General features: G+C 46.4%; 1 protein-coding gene across 3 annotated transcripts in view; it reads left to right on the top strand.

Annotated features, from left to right (window-relative positions):
• Window positions 1-4,179: 4,179 nt before the first annotated feature.
• ncapg2 (non-SMC condensin II complex, subunit G2) overlaps window positions 4,180-14,108 on the top strand; it is a 108,461-nt gene continuing 98,532 nt past the window's right edge. Inside the window, exons 1-2 of one of the 3 annotated variants that reach the window (XM_085987560.1) lie at window positions 4,180-4,365; window positions 11,126-11,236. In XM_085987560.1, the coding sequence (XP_085843686.1) occupies window positions 11,159-11,236 (78 nt within the window). In that variant the 5' untranslated portion in view covers window positions 4,180-4,365; window positions 11,126-11,158. Of the gene's footprint in view, window positions 4,433-11,125; window positions 11,237-14,108 lie in introns of all 3 variants that reach the window. The other 2 variants (XM_085987558.1, XM_085987559.1) reach the window with 2 other exon arrangements.

The following is a 14,108-nucleotide window of genomic DNA, read 5'->3' as shown; positions in this document are numbered from 1 at the left end:
CAGAGAAATACAGCTATTAATCCAGAAAGCTTCTGCAGTGCTACCAGCATCAGGAATACTGCGAGAACAATTTCTTACGTGTTTAGGGGTGGGAGTTTCTCATCTGTAGACAATTTCCATCTCCTAGACATTTTTGGGGAACTGTGAAAATTAAGCGTGATGTTTTTTGCATTACTATACATACAAAGGCTTAGAAAATTCGGGGGTTTAGCGCCATCAGTTACCACCAGATTTGGGCAAAAAAAAGGTCCCGCTGCGGCTGCCATTTTTGGAAGGCTGGCAGTGCTGCCAATGTCCACGCTCGCTAGGGATATGTAGATTATACAGATCGTGAGTGTGCAATGCTCACTTGATGCCCGATCTGCGAGTTTTGATTTCGCTGCTCCACTTACCGGCATGCCTTAGGTGCGACAAGCTGAGCAAGCACTGACAAGCAGGAAGGAGGCTCCAGCATCAGTATTTAAAGGGATCATCAGCAACAATTTGCATCTGACATGTTTCTGCAGTTTGACTGACTCTGTGCAACTTTCTGTAACTCCAGCAACTTTATAAACTTCTTTCGTGGTTTGAAGGTAACAGGGAATATTGTTCTTAGTTAAAGGCTTCTGCTCACAACACTTGCTCACAAGTCACGGGGGCTCTACTGGCAATCCCCCTCGTGCTCGAGTATCTTCGGGAGAGGGAGTGGAGGCAGCGAAGAAAAGAAGATGCGCGCAGAGGGAGGAGGAGGGCCAGCAAGACTCTCAACAGGAGGCCTTACCCACCTAGGGTCTTTCGAGAGAACTTCTCTTATATCCACTTAAGTGAGGAACAGTGTATTAGGAGGCTCCGCTTCACCAAGGAGGTGGTCACAGAACTCTGCTACCTCCTGCAACTAGACCTGGAGCCTGAGAGCAGGGTGACCACGGCTCTCCCATGGGCATTCAAGGTCACCGTGGCCCTCAATTTCTTTGCCAACGGATCCTTCCAGTCTGCAGCAGGAGACAGAGCTAACATCTCACAGTTCACCATTCATCGCTTCATCCGGAAGGTCACTGAGGCTCTCTACACATAAGAACATAAGAAGTAGGAGCAGGAGTAGGCCATACAGCCCCTCGGGCCTGCTCCACCATTCAATAGGATCATGGCTGATCCGAACCTAGACTCACCTCCACTTCCCTGCCCGCTCCCCATAACCCTTAATACACTAGGAGAAGGGACTACATTTTCATCTCTCCGAGCAGAGAGAAGCAGGACGAGCGTGCATGTGGCTTTGCCAGGATAGCAGGCTTCCCCATTGTGCAAGACGCCATTGACTGTGCCCATTTGGCTTTGTGGGCGCTGCAAAATAATCCTGAGATCTTCCATAACCGCAAAGGCTACCACTCACTTAATGTGCAGTTGGTGTGCGACCACGCCCAGCGATTCCTGATGGTCAATGCCTGCTATCCTGGCAGCAGCCTTCAATGAAAGGTCATTAACCTGAAACGTAACTCCAGCATCTGCAGTATTTTGCTTTTGTATGCTTTCATCCTGTGCCCTAGTCCTGTGTGCCAGCAATGTTCCGGCAACCACATGAAACTCGAGGGTGGCTGCTCGGAGACAAGGGCTATCCACTCTGCATTGGCCTCATGAATCCTCTCCGGATGTGAGAACAAGGATTAGGAATGAGCATACCGTTGTTGTCCCCAAGGGCTTCAACCTCACTGGTTGCCATGGCCTCCATGATCTGCCACCCAAAGATCTCCAGCACTGTCTCCTCCAGGTTGGTGAGATCCTGGATCGCAGCTTGTTCCCTGCCTGTCTGACACTGCTCCCTCCTATTATACACGACCTTGGTCTGCAAGAGAAAGGGAAGTGTGTGAGTGAGTGTGGTGCAATGTGTTTGGGTGATGTGCCTGCCATAGTTGAACAGCTGTCAGTGTGTGCAAGGTGTGAGATGTGGGTGTGAGTGTTGCACGGAGGTAAGGCTGTGAAGGTAAAATGAAGCTATGACTGTAAGGTCTGAGTGGCGATAGGTTGAGATTGTTGGTAGGTGAGTGCTGGGGGTGTGGTGCATTGAGCAGTGTGTGAGGCTTGTGGTGCAGATGATGGGATATGGCATTTGCTGAAGCCTTCACTCACCTTGACCTGCCGTGTGAGGTCATTAAAGTTATTTCGGCACTGGATCGTCAACCTCGGGGCTACAGTGCTGGACATCACATAGGAAGCTATCTCCTTCGAGATGTGTGTGGCGAGGGCTTCCTGCCAGTCATGAGAAGTGGACAGCACCCCTCCTCTCCACAGCCACACTGCCTCAAGAGCCATGTCTGAGAATCTATGGGCTCTTTCCATGTGCTGAGGCTCAGCCATGTGCTTCCACTGCCGTCTTCTTCCAGGTGAAGTTGTAAGTGGATTGACAATGAGGTGCTGTAGCATCAATGCACCACCCCTTTAAGTACTGAATAAAGCCTGTGCCAAACATGACTGGGAATTAGAGTGGACCTGATATTGGCCCTCCTGTTGAGTGGTAAGCCAATGAGCAGCATTTTTAGCACTGAGATCAAGACAATCATGTTAATGAGGACTGAGCATGAATTTTGCATGGCACCTAGACCATTTGAAACTGGCGCAGATTAACATCATTGCGCCTTAACACTGCCCGTTTTATCGCCATATCCAATTTCTAGGCCAAACTGTATCAAATCATTTTGTTTGTAGTTTGATAATGCAGAACTCGGTGACGAATGTCATTTCTGTTAATTCTCATTAAAGTTGTACCACTTGGTATATCCACGTTATCAGTGACTGTGTGATGGTTGATGGAGTTTCACCTCTACACGTATTCCACTAGCAGAAGCAACAAAGTTGTCATGTCGGTTGTCTTGAATCGCGACCTGGCTACTTTGCTGTGCTCCCACGTCTGTGTCCCTGGATTCGGTTTAGAAAATATGGTCACCATACGGTGCTGCACTGTGCAACACTCTCCACCCCAAATCCCCAACACTGGAGGGGAGGGCTCCTGTGTTAGACAGCCCTCCATTGGGGCTCCCCCGCCTCCACTGGATGGCAAGATGGCACGCCAAGTCCGACAGAAGACGAGGGCGAGTAAGTGGAGTGTGTGCAGGAGCAGCCCGTACAGGAAACCCCTCGGGCACAGAGCGGAATGGCACAGGGAAGAATTCCAAGATGGGTCAAGTTGTGAGGCGCAAGCTCCTGAGGGCGGTTGTCTTGCTTTGTCTCAGTTGACGCAGCACATGCAGTCTAGCTGTACTCTGGGGGCGAGGTCACTGGGCAAATGCAACAGTAGAATTACTAATTCAAATTCTTCAGTTGATGTTTAGGTTTTCGGGGCAATGAATAATTCCCTCCAAACTGGGACGGGTGGGGTCAGTTCTGACCTGCTGAGCGTTTCCAGCATTTTCTGTTTGAGGCTAAACCACACTGTTCGCAGCCTGGGTGTCATATTTGACCCTGAAATGAGCTTCCGACCACATATCCGCGCTATCACTGAGACCGCCTATTTGCACCTCCGTAACATCGCCCGTCTCTGCCCTTGCCTCAGCTCATTCGCTGCTGAAACCCTCATCCACGCCTTTGTTACCTTGAGACTTGACTATTCCAACGCACTCCTGGCTGGCCTCCCATATTCTGCCCTACTTAAACTTGAGGTGCTCCAAAACTCGGCTGCCCGTGTCCTAACTCGCACCAAGTTCTGTTCACCCATCACCCCTGTGCTCGCTGACCCGGTTAAACAACGTCTCGATTTTAAAATTCTCATCCTTGTTTTGAAATCCCTCCGTGGCCTCGACCCTCTCTATCTCTGTAATCTCCTTCAGCCCCACCCAAGATATCTGCGCTTCTCCAATTCTGCCCTCTTGAGCATCCCTGATTATAATCCTTCAACGATTGGTGGCAGTGCCTTCAACTGTCCAGGCCCTACGCTCAGGAATTCTCTCCTTAAAACTCTCCTCTTTCCTCCTTTGAGACGCTCCTTAAAACCTACTTCTTTGACCAAGCTTTTGGTCATCTGCTCCAGTTTATCCTTATGTGGATCGGTGTCAATTTTTTGTTGTGTTAAAATACTCCCGTGCAGCGCCTTGGGACGTTTGACTACGTTAAAGGCGCTATATAAATACAAGTTGTTCTTGGGAGACTGTGTCGCTGGTATTGCTGTTGGGGAAAATGGCTGTCTGCTTTACTGAAATGGCCGCCGGAGCCGCCCCCTCCCCGAGCCCAGCGTCGGTTGGAGCCGGAAACGTCTCGCTCTCAGGAGCGCGCCAGGTTTGAACCCGCGCAGGCGCAGTCGGCCTGGCCGGGAAAGCGCGCGTGGTTCGGGGAGCCCGAATCGTTTGTTGTGAAAAGAGGCTGGTGGCTTCGGTGCGAGTTTGTGCGCTTTATTCCCAGGTAAGAGAACCGGAGAGGAGGAGGAGTCACCGCTGCCACAACAACAACAACCCCCCACCAAGAGCCGGTCAGTAGCGTAGGGCTCGGTAGACAGATCGGGGGTGCGAGCGGGGCAGGTAGAGCTGGGCTGCAGACAGGGGGTGCGAGCGGGGCAGGTAGAGCTGGGCTGCAGACAGGGGGTGCGAGCGGGGCAGGTAGAGCTGGGCTGCGGGAGGGACTGTTTGCCTTCCCGAGCTGTCACAGCTCAGAGGAGTAGGAGCGGCCGAGAGCAGCGGGCTCCTGCAGCGCAGCTCAACTCAACAACTCAGCTAGCAACTGAGTTTCAAGCATATGCAGATGGAAAGCGGTTCCTTATGGGACCTGGATTGTGTTTAGTGTTTTTAAAAAAAAGGACTTGCATTTATATAGCGCCTTTCACAATCTCGGGATGCCCCAAAGCGCTTTACAGCCAATTAAATACTTTCCGAAGTGCAGTCACTGTTGTAATGTAGGAAATGCGGCAGCCAATTTGCACACAGCAAGCTGCCACAAACAGCGATGTGATAATGACCAGATACATTTTTTTTTAGTGATGTTGATTGAGGGATAAATATTGGCCAGCACACCGGGGATAACTCCCCTGCTCTTTCAAATAGTGCCATGGGGTCATAGAGTTATACAGCACAGAAAGAAGCCCTTCGGCCCATTGTGTCCGCGCCGGCCATCGAGCCCTGTCTATTCTAATCCAATTTTCCAGCACTTGGTCCGTAGCCTTGTATGCTATGGCATTTCAAGTGCTCATCTAAATGCTTCTTGAATGTTGTGAGGGTGTCCTTCCTCTACCATCCTTTCAGGCAGCGAGTTCCAGATTCCAACCACCCTCTGAGTGAAAGTTTTTCCTCAAATCCCCTTTAAACCTCCTGCCCCTTACCTTGAAACTATGCTCCCTGGTTATTGACCCCTCTACTAAGGGGAAAAGTTCCTTTCTATCTATCCTATCTTCGCCCCTCATAATTTTGTACACCTCAATCAGGTTCCCCCTCAGCCTTCTCTGCTCCAAGGTAAACAACCCCAGCCTGTCCAGTCTCCTCATAGCTGAAGCGCTCCAGCTCGGGTAACATCCTGGTGAATCTCCTCTGCACCTTCTCCAATGCAATCACATCCCTCCTATAGTGTGGTGATCAGAACTGCACACAGTATTCCAGTTGTGGCATAACTAGCGTTTTGTACAGCTCCATCATAACTTCCCTGCTCTTATATTCTATGCCTCGGCTAATGAAGGCAAGTATCCCATATGCCTTTTTAACCACCTTATCTACCTGTCCTGCTGCCTTCAGGGATCTATGTACATGCACACACAAGGTTCCTCTGTCCTTCCTAGGGTCCTACCATTCATTGTGTATTACCTTGCCTTGTTAGTCCTCCCAAAATCCATCACCTCACTTTTCAGGGTTAAATTCCATTTGCCACTGTTCTGCCCATCTAACCAACCCGTCTATATCGTCCTGTAGCCTGAGGCTTCCCTCCTCGCTATTTACCACTCCACCAATTTTTGTGTCATCTGTGAACTTACTGATCATACCTCCTACATTCATATCTAAATCATTGATTTACACTACAAACAGCAAGGGACCCAGCACCGATCCCTACACCACTGGACACAGGCTTCCAGTCACAAAAACAACTTTTGACCATCACCCTCTGTCTCCTGCCACTAAACCAATTTTGGATCCAATGTGCCAAATTGCCCTGGATCCCATGGGCTCTTACCTTCTTGACCAGTCTCCCATGTGGGACTTTGTCAAAAGCCTTACTGAAGTCCATGTAGACTACATCAACTGCACTACCCTCATCCACACACCTAGTCACCCCCTCAAAAAATTCAATCAAATTGGTTAGACATGATCTCCCCCTGACAAAGCCATGCTGACTATCCTTGATTAATCCTTGCCTCTCCAAGTGGAGACTAATTCTGTCCCTCAGAATTTTTTCCAATAATTTCCCTACCACTGATGTTAGGCTCACTGGCCTGTAATTCCCTGGTTTATCCCTACTACCCTTCTTGAATAATGGTCCTACGTTAGCTGTTCTCCAGTCCTCTGGCACCTCCCCTGTGGCCAGAGAGGTTCTGAAAATTGTCCCCTGCAATCTCCTCCCTTGCCTCACACAGCAGCCTGGGATACATCTCGTCTGGGCCTGCGAATTTATCCACTTTTAAGCCTGCTAAAACCGCTAGTACCTCCTCCCTCTCAATACTAATTTGTTCAAGTATATCACAATCCCCCTGCCTGATTTCTATGCCTACATTGTCCTTCACCATAGTGAACGCATCTTTTGCGTTCACCTGAGAGAGCAGCCTCAGTTTAGCGTCTCATCCGAAAGACAGCACCTCCGACTGCAGCACTCCCTCAGTACTGCACTGGAGCGTCTGCCTAGATTTTTGTTCTCAAGTCTCTGGAGTGGGCCTATGAACCCCCAACCTTCTGACTCAGGGGCGAGAAGAGTGCTACCAACTGAGCCACAGCTGACACTAACTTTCTTAGGAATTCTTGGGTGGGTGTTACCATTTTCAGTTTTCAAGTGGACAGCTTTCCTGTTATGTAGTGATTTGTAATAGCCAAAGCTAGGATATATGTCACATAGATAAAACTGGATCTTAAACAAGGCTAGTGATTTATGGTTGTCACGAAAGAATGTGTAGAATCTGATTCGCAGCAAACCAGTTGGAGTCCTGAAATTGAATTTTACTTAGTCACTCTGATCAGACATTTGTTATCTCCCAAGATACTTTACTGGGTTGGAAGTGTATCTTTAAAACTTAGTCTTCATTATTTTAACTTTTTGTTGATGGGTGTTGTACAGGTATGGATAGTTTGAACAGTTGAACTGTGATTTGAACAGAAATGGTATTATCATGTGGTTTCAGCAGTATTGCTAGTACATCACGATTTATTTTATTGTTTAAGGGAAATATAGCATGTGATAACCAAAACAGTAGAATGTAAGTCAGAGGAAGTTGCGGTCTGATCTCGCCTTGAGTACTGTGTCCAGTTCTGATAGATATTCAACTGTGGAAGCCATCCAGGGAAGAGCAATGAGGTGAATCCCCTAGTGTCAAGGGTCTGAGTTATAAGGAATAATTGAAGAAATTTGGACTTTTCAGCCTGGAAAAGAGGTGTTCTGGGCTGATCTTGTGGAGGTAAATGAGATAATGAAAGGACTGGAAAATGTATATCTGCAGTATTTTACATTTTAAATTGTGAATGTAGTACAAGGGGACACTGGTTCAAATTTGTAAAAGGAAAATTTAGGACTAAGTGGTACAATTTAAAAGGGGTTGCAGGAACAGCGAGACCTGGGGTGTATGTACACACATCTTTGAAGGTGGCAGGATAAGTTGAGAAGGCTGTTCAAGCATATGGGACCCTTGGCTTTATAAGCAGAGGTATAAGAGTACAAAAGCAAGGAAGTTATGTTAAACTTTTCTAAAACACTGATTAGGCCTCAGCTGGAGTACTGTGTTCAATTTCTGGGCACCACACTTTAGGAAGGATGTCAAAGCCTTGGCGAGGGTGCAGAAGAGATTTACTAGAATGGTTAAAATGAGGGACTTCAGTTATGTGAAGGGACTGGAGAAGCTGGGGTTGTTCTCCTTAGAGCAGAGAAGGTTAAGAGGAGATTTGACAGAGTTGTTCAAATCATAAACCCTCATCCATGCCTTTGTTACATCGAGATTTGACTATTCCAACGCTCTCCTGGCCCGCCTCACATCATCCACCCCACATAAACTGAGCTCATCCAAAACTCTGCTGCCCGTATCCCAGCTTGCATCAAGTCCCCATCACCCCTGTGCTTGCTGACCTACATTGGCTCCTGGTCCGGCACGCCTCAATTAAAAAAAATTCTCATCCTTGTTTTCAAATCCCTCCAAGTCCTCGTCGCTCCCGATCTCTGTAATGAGGGAAACCGTGGTGGATAAGATCAGCAATGTCATAGGAACACCATGAGCTCCAAGTTCCCCTTGGCAAGTGTTGTACCTTTCTGACTTGGACATGTATTACTGTTCCTTCATTATCACTCTTGTTATTCTGGAATTCCCTACCCAACACTATTATGGGCACACCACCAACACAAGGGCTGCAACAATTCCAAGAAAAGCACCTACCCGCCACCTTCTTGGAACACTAGAGATGTCCTATAAATGCAGTCTTGCCAGCATCTCCCACATCCCAAGGACAAATTTAAAAAAAATCAGCTGACAATGGAAAGAAGTATTAACGAGACGTGAAGATGGATTCAAAGTATGTAAATCAAATCTGAAAGTAAAACACAAGAAGGTGACAAAGTAAGGTGGAGTCTGCTGGTGTCAAAAAGAGAAGAAAAGCCGATCACCATCAAGGGCACAGACTCCTCCATCAGGATTATGTTGGAATGAATGGTCTCCACTCTAAGTGTAAACCTGCCTGCCCGCCCCTAAACACTAACAGATTCAGTTCACATCACCAGCATTCCTGTTATTTTAAAAATAATAATAATTAGAAGTTAGTGAGGGCTTAAGGATTATGGCTGCAGTAAAAAGCAACATTCTGCTCAATGTCCAGTGCTGATGTACAGTGTTACTGGAGGTAGTCCAGTGTTGATATAAAGGTGGGGAAGAGAGGAATTATATGGTTGGTGGTGTAGGCAGCAGAGGTGGCGGAAGATGATCTGGTGATATTAAAGTTGACAAATGGGAGAGAAAGAAAGAAAGACTTGTATTTATATAGCGCCTTTCACGATCACCAGACGTCTCAAAGTGCTTTACAGCCAATGAAGTACTTTTGAAGTGGAGTAATTTGGGAAACGCGGCAGCCAGTTTGCGCACAGCAAGCTCCCACAAACAGCAATGTGAAAATGACCAGATATCTGATTTTGTTATGTTGGTTGAGGGAGAAATATTGGCCAGGACACCGGGGATAACACCCCATCTCTTTGAAATAGTGCCATGGGATCTTTTACATCCACTTGAGAGCAGACAGGGTCTCGGTTTAACGTCTCATCCGAAAGACGGCACCTCTGACAGTGCAGCACTCCCTCAGCACTGCACTGGAGTGTCAGCCTAGCTTTATGTGCGCAAGTCCCTGGAGTGGAACTTGAACCCACAACCTTCTGACTCAGAGGTGAATGTGCTACCAACTGAGCCACAGCTGACACAGTTGTTCCCAATACAGTTTGGGGGTGGGTGGCGGGGTGTAAAAATTGCACTGGAAATGGCACAGGTCAAGTCAAAGGTCCCATCGATCAATCATGCCTCCATCAACATTTGCATGATCAACCCCTTATGCTGCAAGTCTCCATCCTTTGTCGTTACTATTTATTTTAAATTCATGGCCCCTCGTCGCTGACTGCTGTCTTTCGGTAATAACTTATAAATATGGAGACAACATCCGTATACACACATAACACCCAACTTTACACCTCTGCCACAACCCTCTTTCGCCCGACTCCATAATTATTCCTGCGCTGTTCCACAAAGTGTCTGGCATCTGGTTGTGAATGAGCTGGAGCTTTCTTTAGCGCAGCATTGGCAAGGCTGAAGCCATCCTGTTTGCCTTTTGCCACAATCCTATCCCCCTGCCCAGCTGCTTGTTTAGACTGAGGCAGTACACAACATTGGTGTAACAACAGAAAATGCTGGGAGCACTCGGCAGGCCAGGCAGCATCCGTGGAGAGAGAAACAGAGTTGATGTTTCAGGTCTGGGACCCTTCATCAGAACTTGAAAAGACTAGAGATGTAACAGATTTTAAGCAGATGCAGAGGGGAGGAAGGAATATTCTGTACTAGGGTAAGAGGCAGGAGAGAGAAAATGTTGCAAATGGGGATGGAAAAATCATAAACAGCCTGAAAAATGGGGGCAGGGGTTATAGTCTGAAATTGTTGAACTCAATGTTGAGTCCAGAAGGCTGTTAAGCGCCTAATCGAAAGATGAGGTGCTATTCCTCGATTCCCATGCCTAGCTTCACTGGAACAGTGCAAGAGGCCGAGGACAGAGAGACCAAAGCGACAGGCGACCGGAAGCCCGGGGCCACCCCCACGGGCCGAACGGAGGTGCCCCGCAAAGCGGCTGCCCAATCCGCGCCCGGTCTCCCCAGTGCAGAGGAGACCGCATCGCGAGCAGCAAGCACGGCACACTAAACTGCAAGAAGTACAAGTAAATCGCTGTTTCACCTGGAAGGGGTGTTTGGGGCCCTGGATAGTGAGAAGGGAGCAGGTAAAAGGGCGGGTGTTGCATCTCCTGCGCTTGCACGGGAAGGTGCCGGGGGAAGGGCTGTTGGGGGTGATTGAGGAGTGGACCAGGGTGTCGCGGAGGGTGAGGTCCCTTCGGAATGCTGAATGGAGAGGTGAGGGGAAGATGCGTTTGGTGGTGGGATCACGTTGGAGGTGGCGGAAATGGTGGAGGATGATCCATTGAATGTGGAGGCTGGTGGGGTGAAAGTTCTGATGATGGGTCCCAAACCTGAAGCGTTAACTCTGTTTCTCTCTCCACGGATGCTGCCTGGCCTGCTGAGTATTTGCAGCATTTTCTGTTGTTATTTCAGATTTCCAGCATCCGCAGTATTTTGCTACAACATTGGTGTGTTGTTTAAGGCTAACTTGAGCTTCTTGCCCTACATCTATTGAGTGTGTTGCAACCTTTGATTCTATTTTAAGAGAGGAATCAAGCTTAAATTGTTTGTTTACTGAACAAATCTTAAATGAGAGGGTCATATTCTTCCATAATGTATGTCTATTTTCTGGCAGAATCCATTTTGATGCAGAAAAGTATTGTGCATCATGTTAAAGCGCGACTCATTTCTACAGTCTGTGTGTAAAGATTCTGTGGAGGACTTCCTGAATTTTATCCTGCTCCATGTAAGTACTGCACCTCTTCAGAATGTTTTTGGAACCGTTTATCCAGCTTCATAAATAAAGCTAATTAATGGTGCGTGTAATCTATTATAGTTAGAACCATACAGCACAGGAAGAGGCCTTTGGGATGATCGTGTCTGTCTGTTTCCTATAGTAATCCAATCTGAATCCCACTGCCCTGCCCTTTACCTTTCTCTGCTTCAAAGATGCAGTGGTCTCGGCCTCCATTGCATCGCACGTTTCAACAACTCTCTGCATAAAGAAATGTTTACAAAAGCTCTCGTCTCCCTTGACCATTTTAAATTCAAGACATTTATTACTGATGACCAACCAGAGGAATGGAATTCAAATTAAGCTCTTTTTTTCTAACCACCTCCCATTTTTTTTGCCACATACTGCATTATTGTTGATCTTGTGAATATCCAATTTCATTATAAGATAGACCTGGTGGAACTTGGGAGTACAGGAAAGTAGAAGACTGAAAAAGACTCTGCAATCCATCTGGCTAACCGCACCCCCCCCCCCAAAAAAAAAAACAAATAAACAAAAGAACTGTTCTGGCAAAAGGTCATCGACCTGAAACGTTAACTCTGTTTCTCTCTCCACAGGTGCTGCCTGACCTGCTGAGTGTTTCCAGTATTTTCTGTTTTTATTTCCGATTTCCAGCATCCGCAGTGTTTTGCTTTTGTATTTAAACTAAAAAGGGGGTGGGGGGAGGGAGGGATCACGTGAAGGGAAATTTAGAAATCTAAAGAGAAAGGTCAAGGCAATAGAGCAGTGTAGCGATTTTGGGTAAAAATAAACAGAGTGTGACAGGAAGGGACAGAGTGTTTAATGGTAGCAGTGCAGCAGAGAATAAGGTCAAAGCAGGGAATAATGGTAATACATTTAAATTTAAGGCTCTTTATCTGAATGCATGAAGCATTCGTAACACGATAGACGAACTAGTGGCACAAATAGAGATAAATGGGTTTGATCTAATAGCCATTACAGAGACATGGTTGCAAGGTGGCCGAGGTTGGGAACTAAATGTTCCAGGGTGCTTGATGTTTTAAAAAGACAGGCAGAATGGAAAAGTAGGGGGAGTAGCCCTGATAATAAAGGATGACATAAGGACCGTAGCGAGAAAGGATCTCGGCTCGGAAGATCAGGAAGTAGAATCAGTATGGGCGGAGATAAGGAATAACAAAGGACAGAAAACACTGGTAGGAGTAGTATATAGGCCCCCTAACAGTAGCTATACCGTTGGACAGAATATTAATCAAGAAATAGTAGGAGCTTGCAACAAAAGTAATGCAATAATCTTGGGGGACTTTAATCTTCATATAGACTGGACAAATCAAATTGGCAAAAGTAGTCCGAAACTAGAGTCTTAAACTTAAATAAAGCCAATTACAAAAGAATGAGGGGCGAGTTGGCTAAGGTAGATTGGAAAACTAGATTAAAAGGTATGACGGTAGATAAGCATTGGCTAGCATTTAAAGAAATATTTCATCATTCTCAACAAAAATACATTCCATTGAGAAACAAAAACTCCATGGGAAAAGTGATCCAACCGTGGCTAACTAAAGAAGTTAAGGATAGCATTAGATTGAAAGAAGAAGCTTATAATGTTGCAAAGAATAATAGTAAACCTGAGGATTGGGAGAGTTTCAGAAACCAGCAAAGGTTGATCAAAAAATTGATAAAAAGGGAAAAAATAGAATGAGAGAAAAGTAGCAAGAAATATAAAAGCAGATTGTAAGAGTTTCTACAAGTATGTAAAAAGGAAAAGAGTAGCAAAAGTAAAAGTTGGTCCCTTAGAGGCTGAGACAGGAGAAATTAAATATGAACATACGAATTAGGAGCAGGAGTAGGCCCCTCGAGCCTGCTCCGCCATTCAATAAGATCATGGCTGATCTGATTACTCCACATTCCTGCCTACCCCCGATAACCTTTCACCCCCTTATCAAGAATCTATCTACCTCTTCCTTAAAAATATTCAAAGAGTCTGCTTCCACTGCCCTCTGAGGAAGAGAGTTCCAAAGACTCACGACCCTCCTGTGAGAAAAAAATTCTCCTCATCTCTGTCTTAAATGGGCAACCCCTTATTTTTAAACAGTGGCCCCTAGTTCTAGATTCTCCCACAAGAGGAAACATCCTCTCCACATCCACGCTGTCACCTGTCATGATGTTTCAATCAAGTCACCTCTTACTCTTCTAAACTCCAGTGGATACAAGCCCAGCCTGTCCAACCTTTCCTCATAAGACAACCCGCCCATTCCAGGTATTAGTCTAGTAAACCTTCTCTGAACTGCTTCCAACGCATTTACATCCTTCCTTAAATAAGGAGACCAATACTGTACACAGTACTCTAGATGTGGTTTCACCAATGCCCTGTATAACTGAAGCATAACCTCCCTACTTTTGTATTCAATTCCCCTCGCAATAAACAATAACATTCTATTCGCTTTCCTAATTACTTGCTGTACCTGTATACTAACCCTTTGCGATTCATGCACTAGGACACCCAGATCCCTCTGCATCTCGGACCTCTGCAATCTCTCACCATTTAGATAATATGCTGCTTTTTTATTCTTCTTGCCAAAATGGCCAATTTCACATTTTCCCACGTTCTACTCCATTTGCCAGATCTTTGCCCACTCACTTAACCTATCTATATCCCCTTTATAGCTTCCTTATGTCCCCTTCACAACTTGCTTTCTTACCTATCTTTGTGTCATCAAATTTAGCAACCATACTTTCGGTCCTTTCATCCAAGTCATTTATATAAATTGTAAAAAGTTGAGGCTCCAGCACTGATCCCTGTGGCATACCACTCGTTACATCTTGCCAACCAGAAAATGACCCATTTATGCCTACTCTCTCTGTTTCC

The sequence above is a fragment of the Somniosus microcephalus genome, chromosome 5 (genome assembly GCF_052327205.1).
Source record: "Somniosus microcephalus isolate GS21.2 chromosome 5, FLI_Smic_1.0, whole genome shotgun sequence".
NCBI classification, from domain to species: Eukaryota; Metazoa; Chordata; class Chondrichthyes; order Squaliformes; family Somniosidae; genus Somniosus; species Somniosus microcephalus.
Note: the sequence above shows the minus strand (reverse complement) of the source record. Positions and strands in the feature narration are given on the sequence as shown.